This window comes from Thamnophis sirtalis, unplaced genomic scaffold, assembly GCF_051295495.1.
Source record: "Thamnophis sirtalis isolate CommonGarterSnake01/CBP01778 unplaced genomic scaffold, rThaSir2_p1.2 scaffold_7, whole genome shotgun sequence".
Lineage (NCBI taxonomy): Eukaryota > Metazoa > Chordata > Lepidosauria > Squamata > Natricidae > Thamnophis > Thamnophis sirtalis.
In genome coordinates, this window is record NW_028261387.1 from 62,149,410 (window position 1) to 62,171,955 (window position 22,546).

The window sequence follows — 22,546 nt, forward strand, 5'->3', positions numbered from 1 at the left end:
AATATCTTTTATCCTTTATATAGTTATAGAAGATTCAATATTTGTCTTCAGTAAGATAAGTAGAAAGATTATACCAAGCCGAACAAGGCAAAATAAAAGAAAGGGAGGCTAGAAAAGAAAGATAAAGTTTTGTGTGCCAGATATTTTGTTCATAATTTGCTGAGAAGGCAACTCCACATATAAACATTCTTTCCTGGATAGTTTTTTCTCCTTAATTTGTCCTTAAGTTAAAAAAAAGTTTGAACATTAAATGCAATGTCAAATATGTCATCTATTGGTTTTGTAATAAAGAAAGATGCTCATGTTTGAGCTTTCAAGTAGCAAATGAAGGCTTACATTTTTCTTATATATATTTTTTTATTTAAAAGTGTAAAGCTTCTGTTATAAGAGGGATGGGGATGGTGTGACATCACAGCACCCAGGCAATAAGAATCATGTAAAATCAGAACATTCTTAAACATGTGGAAATTGGATTTTTCCACCAGAGATTAATCCCGGAGAAGGATAGGTGTGTTTGGATTTAATGCAGCAAGGGCTCTCCTGGAGCAGCCCTGTTGCTCTAAACATGTTACTTCTCTCTTCTCTTTTTCTTGCTAATTACAGCTGTATGTTAAAAAGATTGGATGTATCCTCATGCCTCTCTGGTGATCTATCCAGGTAAAGGCTACCGTCCCCCGCCCCCCACATTTGTGTGTGTGCATGTAGTAATTTATATTTGCATGCACATGCCTGTCTAGTTATACATGGACAGTGTATGTATTTGCACAGCAGTCATGTTTGCATGCCTGTGTTAGAATAACTGTGCTTAACTTGCACATTACCTTTCTCATATAGGATCAATTTTCCTTAGCAGAAATAAAGCTATATCTCCTTTACATTCTGCATTGGCTTAAAGCAATCAGCTAGGCCACTGCTGGAATGAAGCTACAAGATGGAAATGATCCTGTCATCTCCAACAGATCCTTGGTCTTCCCTACCCACCTAAACAATTCCTATGCTTCACTATTCTAGGCAGTGGGAGGCATGGTAGAAATAATAACTCCCCACCCCATATTATTATCCATGCAACTTTGCATTCCTGACCACCGGACTTTAGACCAGCATTTCTTAACCTCAGCAACTTTAAAATATATGGACTTCAATTCCTTCTGGGGAATTCTGGGAGTTGAAGTCCATACATCTTAAAGTTGTTAAAATTAAACAAAAATTATCCAGCGTTAACTAGAGATGAGATGAGTTGGAGACGAATGGAAGACTAACAAATCAGATTATGCAATTGTATTTCTATTTGAACGAGTGGTTGAATTATCTTAGTTTTAATGTAAGGTACAAAGCAGATAGAATAATGAGACCTGGGACTGCAGAGGGATGAATTAATGGCATGATGGTTTTTCGTTCCTTGAAAACAGACATGGGACAACAGGGAAGTTTGGTTAGGAGTGAGAAAGGAAGAATACATTGACTTAACCATTTTCTACAGTGGACACAGAGCATCGCTTAGTGGGTGTAGCAATAGTAATAGCAATAGCACTTAGATGTATATACTTCATCATAGTGAATTACAACCCTCTTTAAGTGGTTTACAGAGTCAGCATATTGCCCCCAGCAATCTGGGTCTTCATTTGACTGATCTCAGAAGGATGGAAGGCAGCCAGTAAGAATCAAACTCCTGGCAGTGAGCAGTGAGTTAGCCTACAGTACTACATTCTAACCACTACGCTACCACTGCTCTTATTTCCAGACTAAGGCAGGACTAAGATTAAATCTGATGCTCATTCTGTGGGAGGGTTTGGTTTGATCTCCTACCCTTTTGGAAGGTAAGGAATATGAAAGATGAATTAAAACTATAAACAGTAAGCTGAAATGGCTGATCTGAATGCCCAGTCTTTGCTACAGAAAATGAACTTTCATTGTCTACAATCTACAGTGGTGGCAAAGTATTCTAATAGGATATATTAAGTATCCCTACAGGTGGGATTCTACATCTAGAGAGTAACTATATATCTACTTCTTGCTGGAGACTATTTTCTGAAGAATTTTCCAGCCATGTGGGCAGGAAGTTTATGCCCTCTGATACCTCCTAAGTGACATAGGTGTCCATAACTTCATGGCAATGTATTTCATCACTTCTAGAGCTTGAAGCACCACTTGACAGCTTTTCATTGAGATCTACCAGCATTTCTGGGATCTTTGAACTTTATCAATGTCTCTTAGTAGACCTGTTAGTCATATAGTAATCACTCTGGGTGAGAATGGGACATCATTCAGTTTAGCAACTAGAATAAAAATAAAGGTGTGGCTAGATTATTTGACCCTGCCTGACCTATCTTTGCTCTGGGGGATGAGTTGACACAGCTGTTTGGCACCTAGCAAAGATGGATGCAACAAGCAGGCTCTTATGGCTGAGGCCAAAGTCTTGTGCATTGTAAATAAAATAAAATCCCTTGAGCTGTTCCCCATGGGTTTGGAGATGTGCTCCATATCTTTACTGTCTATTCCAAAGCCAGAGATGTCATAGAAATTACTGGAGGGATCTTGAGAAGGTCTAGAGTGCCTGTGGAGAATGCCACCCTAGAGCCTCTATTGTTCTTAATGATTTTATTAAAGATCGTGTGAAATAGAAAACCTGTCATGTAAGCTACTGAGAATAACTCTCCCAGAGGAAGAAATGAAACTGCCAAAGCAGGAATTCACAGTTTTAATGTTAGGGAGAACCTTTAGTCAAGATCAAACCCTCTCAAAGCCAGCAAGAGATGGCAAAAGGGCGAATTTAAACTTAAACCATAGTCAGGAATATTTGGGTTGATTCCTGTGTACTGTCATATATGGCTTCATACATATATAAACTTATGAAGTTTGTGAGCTTTCTGTCATAAGTTAGTTACACTAATTCCTGTGTACTGTAATATTTGGAGAGTTGAAATTTTCAGCTTTATCTCTGACAGTTCCATGAGGAAATCCATCAGGTTGGGATGGAGGGTATTGCATAGTTTTCAAAATAGTAGGAATGGTTTGCTTTTTGAAAGAAACTGATGGATTTAGCGGAAGGCTATTGGTCTCCTTTCCACTCAGGGACAACTCCCTTCCTCCTCATCCAATGTCCTAGAGGAAAGTAACTGTAGTCACCAAGTGTTTCTTCTTTATTCTGATGGTTTGAGCTCAAAACGTCTCCGGATGAAAGAGAAGTATAGAATGGGGGAAGACAATGTTTAATAAATAAGCTATGGCTTTGGGTGAAGAATCCTGGGCTCATCAACTCAAGCCATTTGAGAGATCCTCCAGTATGATTCCCGTGAACAACCCATGAAACTGTTGGCATCTTGTGCTTGATCTTCAGGGAAATAACAGCAAAATAAGAAGGGAAAGGGGGAAATGTCTAAATTAAGAGTCTGTTGTGAAGCTGACATGTTGTGGAGGAAGGACTGTGCCGTCTCCTCTTGCAGGAAGCAGTATGAACTCTAATCCAAGTCTGCCTCCTGCCTTAGGATAACCCAGCTCCATGCACTTCTGCATATATAACTAGGGACGCATGTAGATTTGTGTCTAGTTTGGACAGGAAAAAAAAATACTTTAGCAGAATTTTAGTTTGATATGTTCTGGAATTTTCAAAGTTCCTTCCACTAAAGCATCATGTAGTTCTGGGAAACTCCAGTGATAGAAGTAACAAAGAAATTGATTAAAAAATAAATATGGAGCATCCTCTTCTCCAAATAACATTGGATTAGTTCCATTCATTTAATCTTGCCAATCTATCATTGTTTTGTCATGGAAACTATTATTAGAAAGGATCATTTCCTCTTTCCTAAGTATCTGTCTACTTGCCATATTGTACATTAAATCATTTCTATAGAACATGGCATATGAAGGAATAATGGATTTGGAGCTTTTTAGCTATATTGCTGCTTGGTTGTTAAATATTTTAAAAGAATAATCAGTATTTGGAAAGTTGATAAATTAGCACTAGGATTTTATAGAATTAGGAAGTCGATTATAAAACCACATAGAAGATCAATTGAAGGGAGCTGACTACATCAACTTAAGAATTTAAAAGACTTCCTACACAAAGTGCACACAAAAAATTAATAGTGAAATATATCAAACATTCACTAGTTCATATTCATATTTATATTAAGATTTAAAGTTACAACGGGAAATAGAGTCTTCTTTAAGTGGAGAAGACAGAGGATTGTTTTCTAATGTTTCTGTCTCTAATAAAAATACTCAGTTTTATTATTGAAATCTCTTTCTGTTGTTGCAGGGTTATAGCTCCCCACAGGAGTTCATTGCTACCCAGGGGCCTTTGAAAAAAACTCTGGATGATTTTTGGAGACTGGTATGGGAGCAGAACATCTGTACTATTGTGATGTTGACAGTGGGCATGGAGAATGGACGGGTAGGTCTGCAGAGGAAATTATTATTCCTCACTGACACATCAATGCTTCTAAATAATGAGTGGACCTGAATAAATATGAGGGAGAGAGAGATTTATTTTCATGAATATTGTCAGAATCCTGTTTTTCTAGATCTAGTGGAAGGTTAGACTAGACCTTGTATGCAGATTCTTAACATATTCCTAAAATTTCTGTTGGATTGTAGCTTTGTGAAATTATGATATTGAGTTAGTTGAGTGAGCAAGTTATTTCAACAGACATTTGTTGTAGAAAAAGCATTTATTTGAATTACTGTATATTGATGTTACATACTGCAGCCGGTCACGTAGTATGTTGGGATTTACAAGTATATTTCTGGGCAATATGTGGTAGATGAGCAAGAGTTTTCATTGCCCAGTTGTGATCTTATATTATTGTTTCATTTTCAGTCTCTGTAATTCTGACCAGTAAAATATGAATGTCATTGATCTATTAATGTTTCAGATGTAGATTTATGTTAATTGCACTGTGCTTCATAAGGTGCAACAGGTAGCTGACTCTGATCTCTCATACCCTGTTTTCCATCTGTTTTTAATTGGTGGAATAATCAGCCTATCCCTGCTATGTGGTATATACATTACACAAAACATCTTGAGCAAGGACAGCCATCAACAATATGCTTTAGTGTTGGCATGGCTATTTTTTACTAACGTTGTTTAAACTACTCTTTCTTCTAAACTTTTGAAAATGTGCTAACAGTCCTCTATTTTTTTTATAGGTATTATGTGAATACTACTGGCCAACAGACATCTCTCCTGTCTCTTCTGGAGAAATTAGCATCCATCTGCTTGCTCAGAATTTTGCTGATGAGTGGACAACAAGGGAATTTAAACTGCAGCATGTAAGTGGAAGCCCTACAAAGTACTCCCAAATCTTTTCAAATCAAAACAGCAAATAAGTTCTGTTAATCATTGTGCTGTGATATTGATACTTAGTAGTAGGGCCTCTTCCTGGATCAGCTTTCTTCATTGCAGTAGTTGAAATCCAACAAAATTATCTCACATAGTACCAGGGCAAGGCTGGTATTCACCTGCAATTTTAACAGTAGGACCTAGTTTGTGATATAACACAGTCATTTGATTCTGCCAGACTGTTAATTCTCTTTGTTGGCCTAGACCATTACCTGATCTCTTGTCATAGACATTAACATAGTCCTTTGCTATTACAGAAAGGACTAAATATGGAACGAAGATTAAGTCACTTACACTACACAGCATGGCCTAATCATGGTATTCCTGAGTCTACCACCTCCATGATTGCTTTCATAGAGTTGGTACGAGCACATATGCAGAGTGTAAATGAATGTGGACCTATCCTGGTGCATGGTAGGTAAGTTGCAATCAACCGCCATGAATGCTCTCTCCCTTTTTTTCTTTTTAGAATATTTCAGTTAAATTTCCCAAATCTCCTTCAAAGTCATCCTTGTTCAATAAAGAGATGTGTCTCTTTACTTATTGATCCTCAGCCCCCAGAAATGTTAAGTATAACTCTTGGCTATGAAAATACTGCCCATGCTAAAAAAAAACCAAAGGAATGCTTTTTAACCATGGCGACAAGAAAGTCTCAATTACAAGAACTGTATTACATCTTCCTCATCTTCTGAAGGAACAGGAGTTACTTCTTGTCCAATTCGCTTGTATGTTGGATTTTGAAAGAATGGTGGTGAGGATGGGTAAAATGAACCAAAACGTGAAACTTTTCACTGAGAGAATCCCTGGTTTTCCTTCTATTGCAGTGCAGGAGTGGGTCGCACTGGCACCTTCGTTGCCCTTGATCGGCTCCTACAGCAATTAAAGCATGAGAAGCTGGTTGATATCTTCAATACTGTTTACAGTCTTCGAATGAATCGGCATTGTATGATAGAGACACTGGTGAGAAAACCTGAACCTCTCTCTTAGCTCTGCAACTATCCAATTATTTAAGGATACGAGAAAGTTTTTTTCCTTCCCATGAAATATTTGTCACCAGTGGAGATGGTGAAATTATAGTGGAAAGGAATCCTTCAGTGATGAGATTCAAATAATTTTTACTACCGGTTCTGTGTGCATGACTTGGTGGGTGTGGCATGGCTTGGTGGGCATGGCTTGGCTTGGTGGGTATGGCAGGGGAAGAATACTGTAAAAACTCCATTCCCTCCTGATCAGCTGGGACCCAGGAGGCAGATAATAGATGGGGGCGGACCAGTCAGAGGTGGTATTTATTGGTTCTCCGAACTATTCAAAATTTCCGCTACCGGTCCTCCAGAACCGGTCAGAGCCTGCTGAATATCATCTCTGGAATCCTTCATTATGAGCAGGAGCTTAATACCTCAGTAATGAGAACTGATGATTACCAATAGATGAATAGATGAAATAGATGAGTATTACACTGGAATGAGTGGACCCATATACAGTTTTCTGCCCTTTTTGTGTGGCTGTTTGCAGCCCCTGAGATGGTGCTAAAGATCAGTTGCAAAACTCTGTCCTGCCAATTTTCAGCAGGAAACTAATTGAAATATTGTAAGAGATCAGAGACATGTTCCAGATGTTATAAGAAACAGGTATTTCAAAATGAGGGCGCAGTAGGAAATTGTGCTACATAGAAAATGTGAAAAGATATGGTGTACGAGATCCTATCAAATCTAGAGATCATTCACAATATCACCAACTGGATTACAGTCTTTCAAACTTGTCCTGCTTATCTTTGTCTCCTCCTTAAATCCCCAGGGTTAAACTTTTCTGTAATTTTGATAACCCACGCACGGATTAAAAAAAAACCTCTCAGTTTTGCACCTCAGTAGCATTAGATGTAGCATTTCTATTTCAAAATGTGCTGTGTAGATAAAACATATGTTCTGCTTCCCAGGGGCAATACATTTTCCTGCATAGCTGCATCCTAGAGAAGATCTCTGAAGATCCACTCATTGGCCTGTCAGAGATGTAAGTTTCTTTCCACACATACAATCCCTTGTTAGGTCTCCCATCATATCTATCATTCTTAGCCTAATAGTGCTTACCCTACAAAAATTATCAACCATGGAAAGTTTCTTATGTCTTATCTTCAAGCAGATCAGCACTATATTGTGCCTGATCAGAGTTTGTACATGTATAAGGCTAAGGGGAACAAATCTGGGGACTCTTATTTCACATTGAGAAGGACCTTTGAAAATCAGATATCCATGCAATGTACTAATATGAAATATTTTTGTTCTGCCCTGCATTACAATAACATCAGCTTCCTTTCAGAACAATTATAGAATTATCCACTTTTATTCTTAATCTTCATTAGTACTTTGCCCAGCATACTGATGTCTGCTCTATGTCTACAGTACACACAGTACAATATGATGTCTACAGTAATATCAAGCAACAGTACAGGATATTTATAGGTGCTGATTTTTCTGTGTAAAATTGTCAGCTATGATGTTAAATTACTGCAATCAGCAGCTAAGTAGACTTATTTATTGTCTTTTCAAGCTCCCATCCAGTCTCTCTCAAAAGTTTTGTTCAGCACCATGCAAAAAACTGTTCTCAGTCCAATGCTGGCTTCCTAAAGGAATATGAGGTAAGATTTTGGCATTAGGATGTTGAGTTTAGGAAAATTCTTCCTGTGTATAAATCCATAGCAGAGGCCCAAGTGCAGTAACAACATGACTAGACAGGGTTGATAAGTATCCTTTCTGAAATCCTTAGAACTCCAATTAATCCGTGTCTAAAGTACTGGGTTAAATGAAGCCTCAGTATATAATTCAGTTTTCTATATTTACTTTCCTACCCTGTTTCCCTGAAAATAAGACCTCCCCAGATAATAAGCCCAATTGGGCTTTGAGCGCATGCGCTCAAATAAGCCTTTTCCCCAAAATAAGCCCTCCCTGAAAATATTGCAACACAGCAGCAGCCATGAGGTGACCACACTTGCCGCCTCCTACACCTCAAAAATAATAAGACCTCCCTGAAAATAAGGCCAAGCACTTATTTTGGGAGTCAAAAGAAAACAAGACCCTGTCTTATTTTCGGGAAAACACGGTATGTTGTTCTGTGTATTTATCCAAGTAAAGTTTTTCTCCCTCAACAGTTTTTGTTTAAAACATAAGGTGTTGAATGCACATAAGCTGCGCATTCCAATCTATATGACCTTTATTGTTGTTGTTTGTTATAAATTATAGGCTGCCCAACTCCCAGTGACTTACAGACATTTGGCTGAATGTTTGGAAATACTGAGGAGCATAGTTACTGTATTGATCCTTCCCATACCCACAGGGACAGGATTTTGCCATGCTCTTTGTGAATAAAAATAATGTCAGTTAAGCCAGGGCTGAGCTTGTTAATCAGAAAGGTCGGCAGTTTGGTGGTTCGAATCCCTACCACCATGTAACAGAGTGAGCTCCTGTTACTTGTCCCAGCTTCTGCCAACCTAGCAGTTCAAAAACATGTAAAAATGCAAGTATAAAAAATAGGAACCACCTTTGGTGGTAAAGTAATAGCGTTCCATACGCCTTCGACATTCAGTCGTGCCAACCACATGACCACGGAGGCATCTTCGGACAGCCCTGGCTCTTCAGCTTTGAAACAGAGATGAGCACCACCCCTAGAGCTGGAAACGACTAGCACATTTGTGCGAGGGGAATCTTTACCTTTACCTAGTAATTTTCTAGTCTTAAGTTTTCCTTTTCTACTGCATTTGTCTTCAGCAGATGCTCTTGGAAGTTGCAAAAGAGGAAATAAATTCTGCCATACCACCCTCTGTCAATCAGCAAATCAACCTTAGCTCCAGCAAGATACCATGTGAGTGATAGAGTTTTGTAGCCAATAAAAACATGTCTTAGATGTTTGCTTAAGGAGAGCAAAGGACTCATCTACATAGCCACTCAGCTGTGATTTCCTATGGAGTCAGAGTCCAAGGTAATCATAGGGAAGTAAATCGTATCAGCATAAATCGTGCTGTCCCCACATCATGACTTTCATATGCATCCGAATTGGGATCATGCTGAGCTGCTGCCCTATAACCTTTCCATATGACGCTATAAGGGCAATAATATAAAGTTTTCTCTGATTGAAATTTGCCATTAATTTCATAAGCATGTATGATGGGGTGCTTATAAGGTCTGGACTTTCCAATCACTATTTTTGTTCTATTATTTGTTCCTCAAAGAACTTTTGCCCATATCAACCTAGCAATTGTTAAATGGTGAGAAACACTTTGTCTTTCTTAATTACAGTATATCCATTGTCTGGATTTATGCAGCTGTGATTGATTATTTGATAAGGCAGATTGGAAAGTTTGAGGAATCAATGTACTGATCCCTGTGTCAAATTAAAGTATTCCTCTGAAATATCCCCAGATCAGGAGAGCTCAAATACCCAAGCTAGTCTTGGTAGGATTGAGTCAGAGACAGTTTCTCTTGCCCAGTCTCCAGGTAATAGAACTCTTAGCCATTCCAAGATCAAAAAATATATTTGAAGTATCATCAGCATACTGGTAATATCAAATCCCAAACCTATTGATAACCTTGGTCAATTATCCTGTAAATATTAAAGGTGTATCTCAGAAGGATATCATGGTCAGTATGATAGTACAGCAATTTGTAGGAAGTCATTGCTTTAGTTGTGGCTCTCCCAGAGGTTAGGCTTCCTCAGAAAAAAAAGTTACAGCCTAAGCAAAATCCTTGACATAAAAAAGCTAATTGCTCTGAGACTTGTAGAGTCCATAGCAAGAACTATAACAAAAGAGCTAAATTAACTCGGCTGAGAGAAAAGAGATGTGGTGATAAGCGTAGTGCTGTATGCACTCAACTGAACATGATACCTAATATCTTCCAACCATTGTCCTTCACGCTAAGTCTCTTTTGCAGATGATCGCTCTAAAGTGAAGTTTTTACCACTGGATCGAGATCCATTCTCAGATCTTGCACATGTCTGGTTCATCCCTGTGAGTCCACTATACTTTATATTCTCTTCTTTCTGCTTTCTGTTATTGCAAAAATATTTCTTTGCTGCTTGTTTTATTTATAAAAGGAATAATTCACATGCATATTAATTTTTCTATTAATCTGAAAGACATATATTAATATATAGTTTAAAATTATTATTTAATTATTATTATTTAATTAATTTGTATGCCGCCCACTCTCAAAGAGACTCAGGGCGGCTTACAAGTAAAAGTCCCATTCTTGCCCCTATGTAGTGTGTGTGTGTATCTTCCCCAGTGGTGGGTTCCTATTTTTTTTACTACCAGTTTGCTTGTTCACTCATAATGCTTCTTTACATGCTCAGAAGTGTTCAGGCGGGTGGGTAGAGTCTCCCGTCACTGCCACTTCTGGTTCGCCCGATCCAGGCCAAACTGGAAGCAACTCACCTCTGGTCTTCCCCAATATTGGGTCCTCTACCTGGGACCAGACATTTGAAGGTTCTGTGCAGTATCTTACTTGTTCCTCTTCTGGACAGAGAGCTCTGATGTTGTACGTGAGGTCCATAGGAGCCACTCTTCCAGCTTAGGAGTCACAGCTATGAGTGCTCTTACCACCACTAGGACCACTTTGGCTTTATTGTCTGTCTGCATGTACACACACACACACACGCACACACTGTATAAAGGTATTGTCACAGGATGTAAGGTGTTCCAAGTAAAGTTGTCTTTTGCAATTATTATTATTACACAATAATTCTTGTCAAGGTGGGAACAGATAATGGATTATGCAGAAAAGCTTAGCTCAATGTGTCTATTAATAACAAAAATATTGATGAAGAAAATTCAATATCAAAGCATGCAAATTAACATAATTCAGGAATCATTTGCAAATGCTTTTGAGGGCATATTTAGAAATCCAAAGTGTCTTGATAATCTAGAGTAAAGCTGTCAGATTGGATCTAGTGACTTGAGCCAAAACAGGTATAAAAATGTATTAATGTATAAACTGTAAGAGGTAAAGATATCCAACATATCCCACGAGATACTATTTTTTGCCAAATTGTTAAATGCCACTTTAGTTGCATTGGTAGAAATTTACTCAAAGCAAAAGAACGTTCAGCATTCCACAAAGGCTACCAAAAGAATCCATAATTGAATCAACTTCTCTGTGAGGACAGTTACTATGCATACTTTAGGTAAAAGCAAGCAAAGAGGATATGATAAAAGTTTATAAAATTATGCTTGCTGTGGAAAAAGCTAAAAAAAAAATTCTCATTTTCCATGATACTTTTTTGCTGTCATTGACAAAGGATAAAATGATACCCTTACAATTTATATTTCAGTGTGGAAACCAAATCTTATGTCATCACTGACATAACGTCTTTCATTTGTCTGCAGAGTACTACTGTACAATAACTGATGGATTAAGTGGGGAAAACTGACTGTCGCATACATAGAGCCTTATCCTTCTGTATTCCCAGTTGCCAACACATCCTGCCCAACCATAAGGCTACTTATATTGGAGGCAGAAGATTTTGGTTCTAGTACTAGTTTCAGCAACTCCTGGCATTTACAACTCAATTGTGTAACTCACTTGTAGTTTTATAATAGCATGTTAAAACTTAGATCAGACTTAGATGAGGTTTACCTTGTTATCCCAATATTAGACCAAACCTGCCTAGTGTCATTTGCTTCCATAATTTTTGCACTTGTTTTTTACAAGCAAATTATATAAACAAAACTCTTGTGTTGTTAATTCTTTTTAATATGATAGGGCTGCAATTCAGCCAAGGACTATATTGCTATAGAAGGACCTGACAAACTGGCCCTGGAGGAGTTCTGGGGATTAATCTGGGAACGTGGTGTCCACACTATCATCACTTTGCTACCCAGGCAGATGAATAGTCCGGTAAGATAGTCAACACATAAGTTCACAGAATACTAAAGAGGGGCTATTCTGGGATAATGGTATTAAATGATTCAGCAATGCAGAATAATATGAGGGGTTTATACTTAAGATTGATGGAAATGCTACTAAGATAACGACATAAGAGTCATTCTTCCATGAAAGTGGGAAGTGTGATGTTCCCTCATGAAGAGGGCCAAAGGCTTGTGACATACCATCCTTCTTAGTTATGATTCATGAGAAAAATTCCTGCTCACAGTCACTCATGACTTAGTCACCTCCTGCCTAAATAACACCAAAGCTGCCCTTTAAAAGCACTTGGAAGCTGCTACAGCTGTTTCAGAATGCAGCGGCCTGGATTATGATTGTATATCTCACTGCTCTGGGAACTGCAGTGGCTGTCAGACAACTTTGGATGCAATTCAGTTGTCACCTTCAAGGCCATATATAATTTTGGTTATTTGTGCAAGCATTTTTATTATTTATCTGCCCATATGAGCCAATTTAGGCCGTGTGGCTCAGTGGCTAAGATGCTGAGCTTGTCGATCAGAAAGGTCAGCAGTTCGAATCTCTAGCGCCATGCAACAGAGTGAGCTCCCATTACCTGTCCCAGCTTCTGCCAACCTAGCAGTACGAAAGCACGTAAAAATGCAAGTAGAAAAATAGGAACCACCTTAGGTGGGAAGGTAACAGCGCTCCATGCATCTTCGGCATTTACTCATGCCAGCCACATGATCACAGAGACATCTTCGGACAGCGCTGGCTCTTCGGCTTTGAAATGGAGATGAACACCACCCCCTAGAGTCTGGAATAACTAGCATGCATGTGCAAGGGAACCTTTACCTTTACCTTCTTTGAGCCAATTGAATAGTGCCAACTCCTTCTATAAGTCCTTTCGATACCATCAGATATTACCTCAGAAATAGGCATTTTCCATTGTACTCCCACACTGGAATCCCTTTTCTACAGAGATCTAGTCTGTTCCATCCCTTGTGGGTTCCAGGAGAGCACTTACGGCCTGACTGTTCCAAACTGTGATTCAAGACTTGAACTGGGCAAATCCATGACTTTGTATATTTCCTCTTTTTTGTATTATGCTGATGTTGTATTTATTTTATGAGAGGGTTTGTTTATTTTTCTTTAAGGACAAAGACAGGGTTTTTTTCCCTTTTTAAAAAAATATTAGCTGCCTCAAATTGGCAACAGGCAAATTATGCCATTAAATAACTATCCCTGCTACCATGTTTAGGAGTCCGTCTGTAGAATCTCTAGTAGGGTGAAGACTGCCTTGTTTATTAGCATCACAGTGATAACAAAAGGACACCTGCTTGTTTTAAAGGAATGAGGATGGGTTTTGAATGAGCTCTGCCAAAATATTCACGTGAGAAGCATTACTTCAGTAACAACAAATGACAATCATTTGGCTGTGTATTCCAGTGTTATGAATTTTATGTGGGGAATAGGAAGTTGATTGTATGTATCTTTTCTTGACTCAGAGATTTTGAATAACCAGTAATAACTATGCTATTGGTCCTACTGGAAACACAGATTTGTTACTGTCGTGCTCCTTTTTCGCCATAGGCTCCAGATAAATCATGCTGGCCGTCGGAGGGTGAACCTGTCTGCACAGAGATGCTCACCATACAGCAAGGGCCTGAAAAGATCATTTCAGGATGGCCTTGTGTTCAGCTCAGACTAAAATATGTACGTGAGTTGGTCAGTGGACTGTCGTGGAAACATGAACACTAATGCACAGAGATAGCTTGCTGGCACAGCACGTGGATGTTTAAATGAGCTTGACTAGAGATGCTTGTGAACTAAGTAAATTTCAGAGACTGAAAATGTCAACTTCCCTCTTTTTCAGTTTGTGGCTCATGGTGGTAGATGGACTTTTTTTATTTATTCTTCAGATAGCACTTTAATGTATCTGGAATTGCCAGTCAATGCAAAGCTAGGAAGATAATGTAGGAGATGTTATATTTTCTTTGGAGGAACTCAAGTGTTGTTGTTGCTTTCTTGGAAAAATTAAATGTATCTGCTCCATGCTTAGAAACTAATTACTATGCTTTAAGTGAAGAACACCCCTTCGCCAAGATCCTTTCTTGATTTGGGATTCTTTTTATTGGTTTTACATGCTCATATTCTTGAAATTTTGTTTTATTGTATGTGACTTTTATTTATTTATCTTGTGAATATATATGCATACGCATGCACACATACACAAATATATGTGTATGTATGTATGTGTACACACACACACACCAGACAGAACTATAAGTTCTGGTTATGTTTGATGCTGGTTGGAGATAGGGAAGTAGAAGCCCCGTTGTTTCCATGTGAAGTGAAAGTAAATGGAATCCTGTAGAGTTAGTTAAACTCCTGTTTGCTGTTCCTGATTCTCCTTATGGTAGAGGATGAACATGCAGTGTCTTGATTTCTTTGCTTTTGAACTCGCGGTGAGCTTATAGCTTACTCCTCCTCAATTGTACCTAAGCTTCTGAGTTACACTGAATTTTTAATTCGTGTACTGTGCTTACACTGATGCCTCATTGCTTTGTCAGGAGAAAAAGGCAAAGGAAAGAGTGTTGCAACAGTTCCGATTTCCTTTGGGGGAAGGAGAAGAGTTGCCAGATCCTGAGGTTCTGGTGGGTTTTCTCACAGTTGTCAGACAGCTAGTGCCATACCGGAAGAGGACCAGCCCTTTAGTTCTGCATTGCAGGTAAGAGCCCAAATCCCATCCTGGGTCAAGGGTATCTTTCTTGGGTGTCAGTCTTGGATTGGTAAATACTAAATACTCCCTGTTGTCAACATTGGACGTCAGTATACAACAATTAGGGATGCGGTGGCTCAATGGCTAAGACGCTGAGCTTGTCAATCAGAAAGGTCAGCATTTCAGTGAGTCAAATCCCTAGTGCCAATAAAGTCCCATTACCTGTCCCAGCTTCTGCCAACCTAGCAGTTCGAAAGCATGTAAAAAATGCAAGTAGAAAAATAGGAACCACATTTGGTGGGAAGGTAACAGCCTTCCATGCGCCTTCGGTGTTTAGTCATGCTGGCTACATGACCACGGAGACATCTTTAGACAGCACAGGCTCTTTGGCTTTGAAACGGAGATGAGTACTGCTCCCTAGAGTCAGGAATGACTAGCACATATGTGCTGGGGGAACCTTTACCTTTACCTTATATAATAGTTATATGTCAACCCCTACTAATTCTTACTTCTTTCCCAGTTCGGGAGGTGTAGGCCAGATGGGCATACTCATTGCCTTAGATACTCTGCTGCAGCAGATGAAAGGAGAGAAAAATGTGGATGTGTACGGTGTTGTTTTGAGGCTGGTGAGGAGCTGTTGTCTCATGACACCATCATTGGTAAGTAAAGCAGAGAGCTGGATCAGCAAAAGAAGATTCCAACCTCTAGAGCAGTGTTTCTCAACCTTGGCGACTTTAAGTCCTGTGGAGCAGAGCTGGCTGGGGGATTCTGGGAGTTGAAGTCCACAGGACTTAAAGTCGCCAAGGTTGAGAAACACTGCTCTAGACTCATCATGATTGCTATGCCCTTAAAGCCTGTCCCTGCACAGGCCATTGTCCCCTTAACTTTGCAGATATCTTTTCTGATGACCAAATATGCTTGTTTTTAAATAAAGCTAAAAGAAACAAAAATATATCAGATGTGCTCCAGAACATTCTTATCAGGAACATTTGAGATGCATTTTTGGCTTGTTCATCACCATGGCAAGAACAAGTCATTGTTTTAGGTTAGCCTTATCCAATTGATGCCTTCCAGATATATTGGGCTATACTCCAGCCATTGGTGGTTCATGTCCCTTCCACATGCAATGCAGAAAGAAATACGCAATCTGGAGAAGAATTGCAGCTTCTCAAATCAAAATGGTGCAGTTAGAACTAGGAAAATATATGGACCATACTGTGAATAAAACACAGGCTTTTTATTGTGAAGACAAGACAAATGCCTATTTATTGTATTGAATGATGTTGTAAACACTTTCAGTCATGTATTTTCAAATGCCACTTCATTATATTTATGCACTACTACCTTGAGTTTCTACAAGAGTAAATCTTTCAGGGAGTTGAAAGACAATATTGTGCCACCAGAGGGTGTTGCATACAACCTGTTCCCAGACTGAAACTTAAAATATGGATGTAAAATACGTACTGCATAGATTTTATACTTAGCTCTGTGACACTTATGCAAGTTTATTTAATCAAAGAACTCCCTGGCTCTGCCTTGTAGAATACAACAAGGAGGAGATAAGGGTAGAAATGACCATTAGTTTAGCCTTGGAAACGTTCACATATGTAGCAAAGTGGTCAGTCTGTGGTTGGTTTGGTTTTCCCCCCCTGCAACCATAAAACAGTAGCAGATGCTGATAATATATGAAGCTCTTCATGCTACATTACCACTTCTAGCCTGAACCTATATTTCCTAGTGTGATGTGATGGCTTTCAGGAATATACTTCTCCCTCCCTCCCTCCCTGGTATCAATACATTTTTTTAAAAAAAAATCTTGCTTATCTGCATTATCTCATGTATTATGTGTCTCTTTCTCTCTCCCCACCCCCTCATTCCTCTAGGATAAATATATTTATCTATATGAATGCATTCGTGATGTCATCACCCAGAAACAAGTTTAGGCTCTGGTTTCTGCTCCTGGTTAGATGATGGATAGAACTTCAGTGTGCAGCAGAATTGTGGACATAGACTGAATTGGTGCTTCCCTGTGCTGTGATGAGCAGCTACCCCAGGGCTCTGACCTTGATCTGTGCAGAAGGTGAAATAATGAGTCTGTAAAAATGCTGGCTGTGATGTTCCACTCTTCCAGTTGGAGAAAGATAATTTCTGCTGACAGCAGACTTCTGTTCCTCAAGGCAGGGTTGTGCATGCCATAACAACTCATTCTTCATTCTGGATACACCGTTTGCTGAGTTGGGGGGGGGGGGAATAGAAAAATCACCTCCTGAGCCTTCCCAAGTTTTGTTCAGTTCTTAAAAATACAATGAAACATGTTTTTGGATATGGATAGAGTTGATAGGTTCAAGATGTCTCATGATGTCATTGTACAAATTTACAATAAGTACATTTCAGATAATAACAGCTTTGTGATAAAAACAAAGCTGGAAAAGTTGCAAGAATGGGTAATGGAATAAAGATCCAGTGATATTCATTCATATTCATTCATATTCATTCTCTCTCTCTCTCTCTCTCTCTCTCTCTCTCTTCTCTCTCTTCTCTCTCTTCTCTCCTCCCCTCCCCTCCCCTCCCCTCCCCTCCCTTCCCTCTCTCTAATTTCTGATGTTGCATGTTGGATCCCCAACATACCCAATTACAGCAGTTAAGTCCATCATACGGAATGCCATTGTCTGGATACCAGCTTTCCCCCCCTCCCCCCTTATTTTGACATTTCCCAATACAAATAGGCTGAGTAAAATACCTTATTGTTAACTGGCTTATTAACAGTAGGATAATCCCAAATCAGTGATTTATCTTCTTTCCATATTCCACAACCGAATTATGCAGAAAGATTATTTTGCATATATAAAATTATTCATATTTTTTTAAAAAACCAGCCTAAGTCTGCCTCTCTTACAAAGAGAAAGAGGTAAAAGTATTCTAAAGATATGTGTTGTGTAATGTAACACTGGAGGTAAATAAAAATGGATTAAAAGTTTACCAGATGAATTTTGGTAAAGACGTTCTCAAAAAGGTTATCTTATAGAGAATATGAATAACTTTCCTAATTTGGTATGAAAGAGATTTGTTTCAGTTGCATAAGTTCTTATTTAATGCAGAATAGGTTCCTTGAAAGGTTAAAATTACAGAATGGTCTGGAAAAGATGATACCAACTACACAAACACCATCTTGCCTTATTTTGAATTTTCCCAAAACTTATGCCTAGCTATTGTTGCAGATAAAGCAAGTTTTCCTAAACCCCTTAATCCATACACAGAACCAGCTAGAAAAAACAACTCATATTGCAAATTTATAGCTTCCTCTGTTTCTCTTGAGTTCCACTCTTAACTCCGGATTCCTGAATCTCACTTGGTTCCACTTCGAAGTGTGTAGCAAAGAAAAGGTGAAAACAACTGCAGTAGTAAGTTTTGGAGACACAGCTTGAAAGTTGGGTTTTTCCTCTCATAAGTTCTGATCTGTGATCCTATTATTTACATGAAAGTAACTCATTGTACTAAACTTAATTTAATTATTAAAATGAATATTCACAGGATTCCATGACAGGCTTTTCTTATCCTAAAGCATTGCTTGAGAAATTTATTTTGAGTTTCATGAAATCCAGTTTTGCTTTTCTTTGACTTACCCCTAATTTCATTTCTTAAAGTTGTAACTTTAATTTTGAAATGGGATTGAACTATCCATTGGGAGAAGTGCATTTTTTACAGATAGGTATGAGTTACCCCAATTTCCTGGGGAAAATTGTTTTATAATAATAAATTATTCTATGAAAAATGAAATATTTTGCATTCAGTTTTGTCTACTTTTTTCACTGACATTTATGCTAAGAAATTATACTTTGCCATGTGCATGATGTTTCACTAAAAGACAAAGTCATGGTCAAGTTTAATTTAATTAGTAGTCTTGTTCCAAAGGGCAAAGAAAAGATAGTCAGTGAGCTTTAGAAACAATGAATCCATAAATCTAAGAAATGTAGGCTAGCACAAACCAGTAATCGCTATGTATGTGCCTTGAATGGTTCAGCAGCTAAATTGACAGTGTATTTGTAGATCATAGCTTTGGTGGACCATACTTTCTACAGCAACTTTTTCCAGTCCAAGCTGTGGATTTTGAGTACTCATTTCAGATCTTCTGGGACTGTCAATTTGGAAAAGGATGCCTGAAGTTTACAATCTTAAAAATAGACAGAGTAAAACAATAGGAGAGAGGAAGGAGGAGGAGGAGGAGGTAGGGTTGAACAGCAGTATTTTTTCAGCTATATGTAATTCAGCTTAGATCAAATGTACTTAGTTTTTGACTTATGACTCAATGACCATTTGAAATCGTGGATCTTCCAATGAACCCAGTTCCAAAGTTTTGACAACAAACCCCCATCTCTATGGTCACATGACAGCATTTTATGAGACTACACTTGAAACATTGCATCCATTTTGTTTGCACCAATATTAAAAAAAGATGTTGAGACTCTAGAACAGAGGTGTCAAACTGGCATCCCATAGGCCAGATGTGTCGTGCAGGTCATGCCCACCCCAGCTCCACAAAAGGAAAAAACATTGCGAAACATCACGTGATGGCAAGGTGACACGGCGAGTTAAACACCTGTCCTTTAGAAAGAGTGCAGAGAAGAGCAACAAGGAAGATTAGGGAATTGGAGGCTAAAACTTGAAAAGAAGAGTTGTTGAATTGGATATGTCTAGTTCCATGATGGCGAACCTATGGCACATGTGCCAGAGGTGGCATGCAGCACCCTCTCTGATGGCACATGAGCTGTCAGCTCTCCCGTGCATGTGCACATGCCACCCGCTGGCCAGCTGGTCTTTGGGTCTCTGCCGTACATGCATGGGGGTGGGGCGAATTCAGGGGGTGTCATGCGGGCATGTGGAGGGGCAGTGCACGTGTGGGGTCAGGCATGCATGCATGCATGGGGATGGGGTGTTGGGGTCATGCACGCATAAATGGGGGCAGCGCACATGCACAGTGGGGTGCATTGCATTTTGGGGGTTCTGGCACATGCTTGTGCGCGCACACACACACTTTGGGCACTCCAACCAGAAAAGGTTAACCATCACTGGTCTAGTTTAATGAAAAGGATGACTAGGGATGACATGCTATATAAGGGGTTGCCACAAAGAAGAGGAGATAACCTATTCTCCAAAGCACCTGAATGCAGGACGAGAAGCAATGGATGGTAAACTCATCAAGCAATTAATCAGTGGAACAACTTGCCTCCAGAACTTGTGAATGCTCCAATACTGGAAGTTTTTAAGAAGAGATTGGGCAACTCTTTGTCTGAAATGGTACAGGGTTTTCTGCCTGAGCAAGGGTTGGACTAGAAGACCTCCAAGGTGCCTTCTAACTTTGTTTTTTTCTGTCATAACTTGCAACTATAATAGGCAGGTTTCATTACTGTTATAAGTCAACTATTGTAAGTAGTCTTTCCAAACCTATTGCACTTGAGATATTGATTAACTGATTGATCGATCATGTGCCATCAAGTCAATGTTGATTGTTAACAATTGCATAGATAAACCTCCAGAATGAACATTCAAGATAAATTAGATTATAATTTATTGTCTCAAGAAGTGGAAACATGTAACTAATCCTGCTGCGCTCAAAAGGTAAACTGAGTTATATCTGTATATCACTTCAGTTAATGTGAAATCAAGAAAATATCTTGGATAAAAGGAACAGCAAACTACTACTTACTGTTGTTAAGAAAACAGCATGGAAGTTAAGCCTGAGTTTAAAAAAAATATATTTTTTTTCTCCTGATAGGATCATAATCGGCAAATATTGAGGGAACACATTACAGAAGAGTACAAGGTGGTATTTTGACTAGAGAGGAAATTGCTGTTGACTGCCTGGAAATTTTTTTGAGAGAGATTTGGAGCAAGGTCACATTAGCATTCTCAAAAGCATAAGAGGTTTAAGAGTAGGCAAATGGTAGAATCAGATGGGAAGTAGAAAAAGTATAAAACGTAAGAGATTTAAAGATTGACTCTCTGATAAAATTCTGAGACATTCTAAACATCCTAATCTAGTCATGTAAATTGATTTTGGAAATGAAACTGAAAATAGCAGAAAATTTTCTGTAAATTTCTTTAAATTGTAAATTTCTTATGCATCTTCTAAATCAGTCTGCTACCTGATTACGCCCCACATTTTTAATATATTGTATGGCTAGCATATTTTCAAAATGTGGTACAATGTAATCATCGGAATGAAAATATTGAAAAACCTGAACAATTGAAATGCAAGACAGTTGAGCCAACTGATGGGAAAAAATTAATGATCTAGCATGTACGTGGTTTACTTTCTTTATTTTTAAACATTATTTTATATACAGTAATTCTTTTATTGTCCAACTTCCCATATCTCAAATCTTAGTGCTCCATTTGACTATGAGAAAATAGTGGGGTGTATATATTGAGCTATGGCATGATTTTTTTAAGATTTACAATTTGTTTATGTTAATTAAATCACAATTAAGCCCAATTATCACAATTAAATCCAAACAAGCAAACTATATTAAGGCTTTTATGCAGCGTGAGAACTCAGTCAGTCAACCAACTCCTTGGAAAGTTCCTAATGAAAAGCGCAATTTGTCTTAGTGACACCTTCAGGCCACAAAACTCGTTTTGGAGAGAAGACACCTTGCAATCTATGATCAACAATGTACCATGGGGCACATCTATCAAGAATATGCGCCATGCTTCCCTGCTACCGCCACCAGATACACACCTTAGCTTCTGGGGAAGGTTTGCAGACAGAGCAGGTGGGCGGAAGACTCGCTGCTCGGAGTGAGTCTTAGATTTCTGGCTTTGCTGGGTTTCATTCCTGGAGAATGGCCTTAAGAAAAGGAGGCCCTGAAATGGAGATCAAAGCTAGGGAGTTTGCTCTAAGCAAGAAACAAAGGCCCCAGATAGTGTCTGGCTCCCAGGAGCATCACAATTAAAGAGAAGGGAAGAAAAGACAAGAAGCAATTGAAGTCTACAATGGGAAAGGCACAAGCAACCTGAGCTGGGGTGGCGGGGGGGGGGGGGGGGGGGTTGCCAGGAAATGGGAGATAGAATTGCTCTTAAAGGAGTTGGGCAATGTTCAGTCTTTCCCTCTCTCTTCAGCCTATATTTGCAGCTCCCATCCTGGCTTTGCATGGCAACTGGGAATGTTGCTAGCCTTTTCAATGGCTTGGTTGTTGTGTTTTTTGCCAGGAGTTTGAGTTTGAGTCTGGCATAGCGATGGAGCTAAAAAAAATAAGGAAGCCCTGACCTGTGTGTTTCTTAAGGCAAGCCACAGACACGCAGGTAAATGATTTGTAATAAATTTGCCAACCAATATTGCCAATCTAGTGAATACACTGCCTCATGTTTCCACCATTGCATTTCATTATAAAGGTAAGTTGTCAGATGAGATATAGACATTTTGTAACCCTTCCCAAATCCATCATTCTTACACTAGAGTAAAGAAAATGTATTATTTCCTAGCTATATTTATTGATGAGACAAATTTATATGGCTGCCCAACTCACACACAGGTGGTTACACGTTAAAAAATCCACAACCTGAAAACCATACCCCTTCCATGACAGCAACAATATATATTTATTAAAAATCATA

The 22,546-nt window shown here is 38.9% G+C and overlaps 1 protein-coding gene across 3 annotated transcripts in view; it reads left to right on the top strand.

Annotated features, from left to right (window-relative positions):
• Positions 1-17,408, top strand: part of LOC106548890 (receptor-type tyrosine-protein phosphatase V) — a 55,747-nt gene extending 38,339 nt beyond the window's left edge. For 2 of the 3 annotated variants that reach the window (XM_087720225.1, XM_087720223.1), the window contains exons 25-37: positions 4,259-4,393; positions 5,149-5,271; positions 5,599-5,759; positions 6,166-6,301; positions 7,275-7,348; positions 7,886-7,973; positions 9,100-9,193; positions 10,261-10,337; positions 12,091-12,225; positions 13,804-13,926; positions 14,784-14,941; positions 15,453-15,591; positions 16,816-17,408. In XM_087720225.1, the coding sequence (XP_087576351.1) occupies positions 4,259-4,393; positions 5,149-5,271; positions 5,599-5,759; positions 6,166-6,301; positions 7,275-7,348; positions 7,886-7,973; positions 9,100-9,193; positions 10,261-10,337; positions 12,091-12,225; positions 13,804-13,926; positions 14,784-14,941; positions 15,453-15,591; positions 16,816-16,875 (1,503 nt within the window). In that variant the 3' untranslated portion in view covers positions 16,876-17,408. The remainder of the gene's footprint in view (positions 1-4,258; positions 4,394-5,148; positions 5,272-5,598; positions 5,760-6,165; positions 6,302-7,274; positions 7,349-7,885; positions 7,974-9,099; positions 9,194-10,260; positions 10,338-12,090; positions 12,226-13,803; positions 13,927-14,783; positions 14,942-15,452; positions 15,592-16,815) is intronic. The other variant, XM_087720224.1, reaches the window with a different exon arrangement.
• Positions 17,409-22,546: the final 5,138 nt, after the last annotated feature.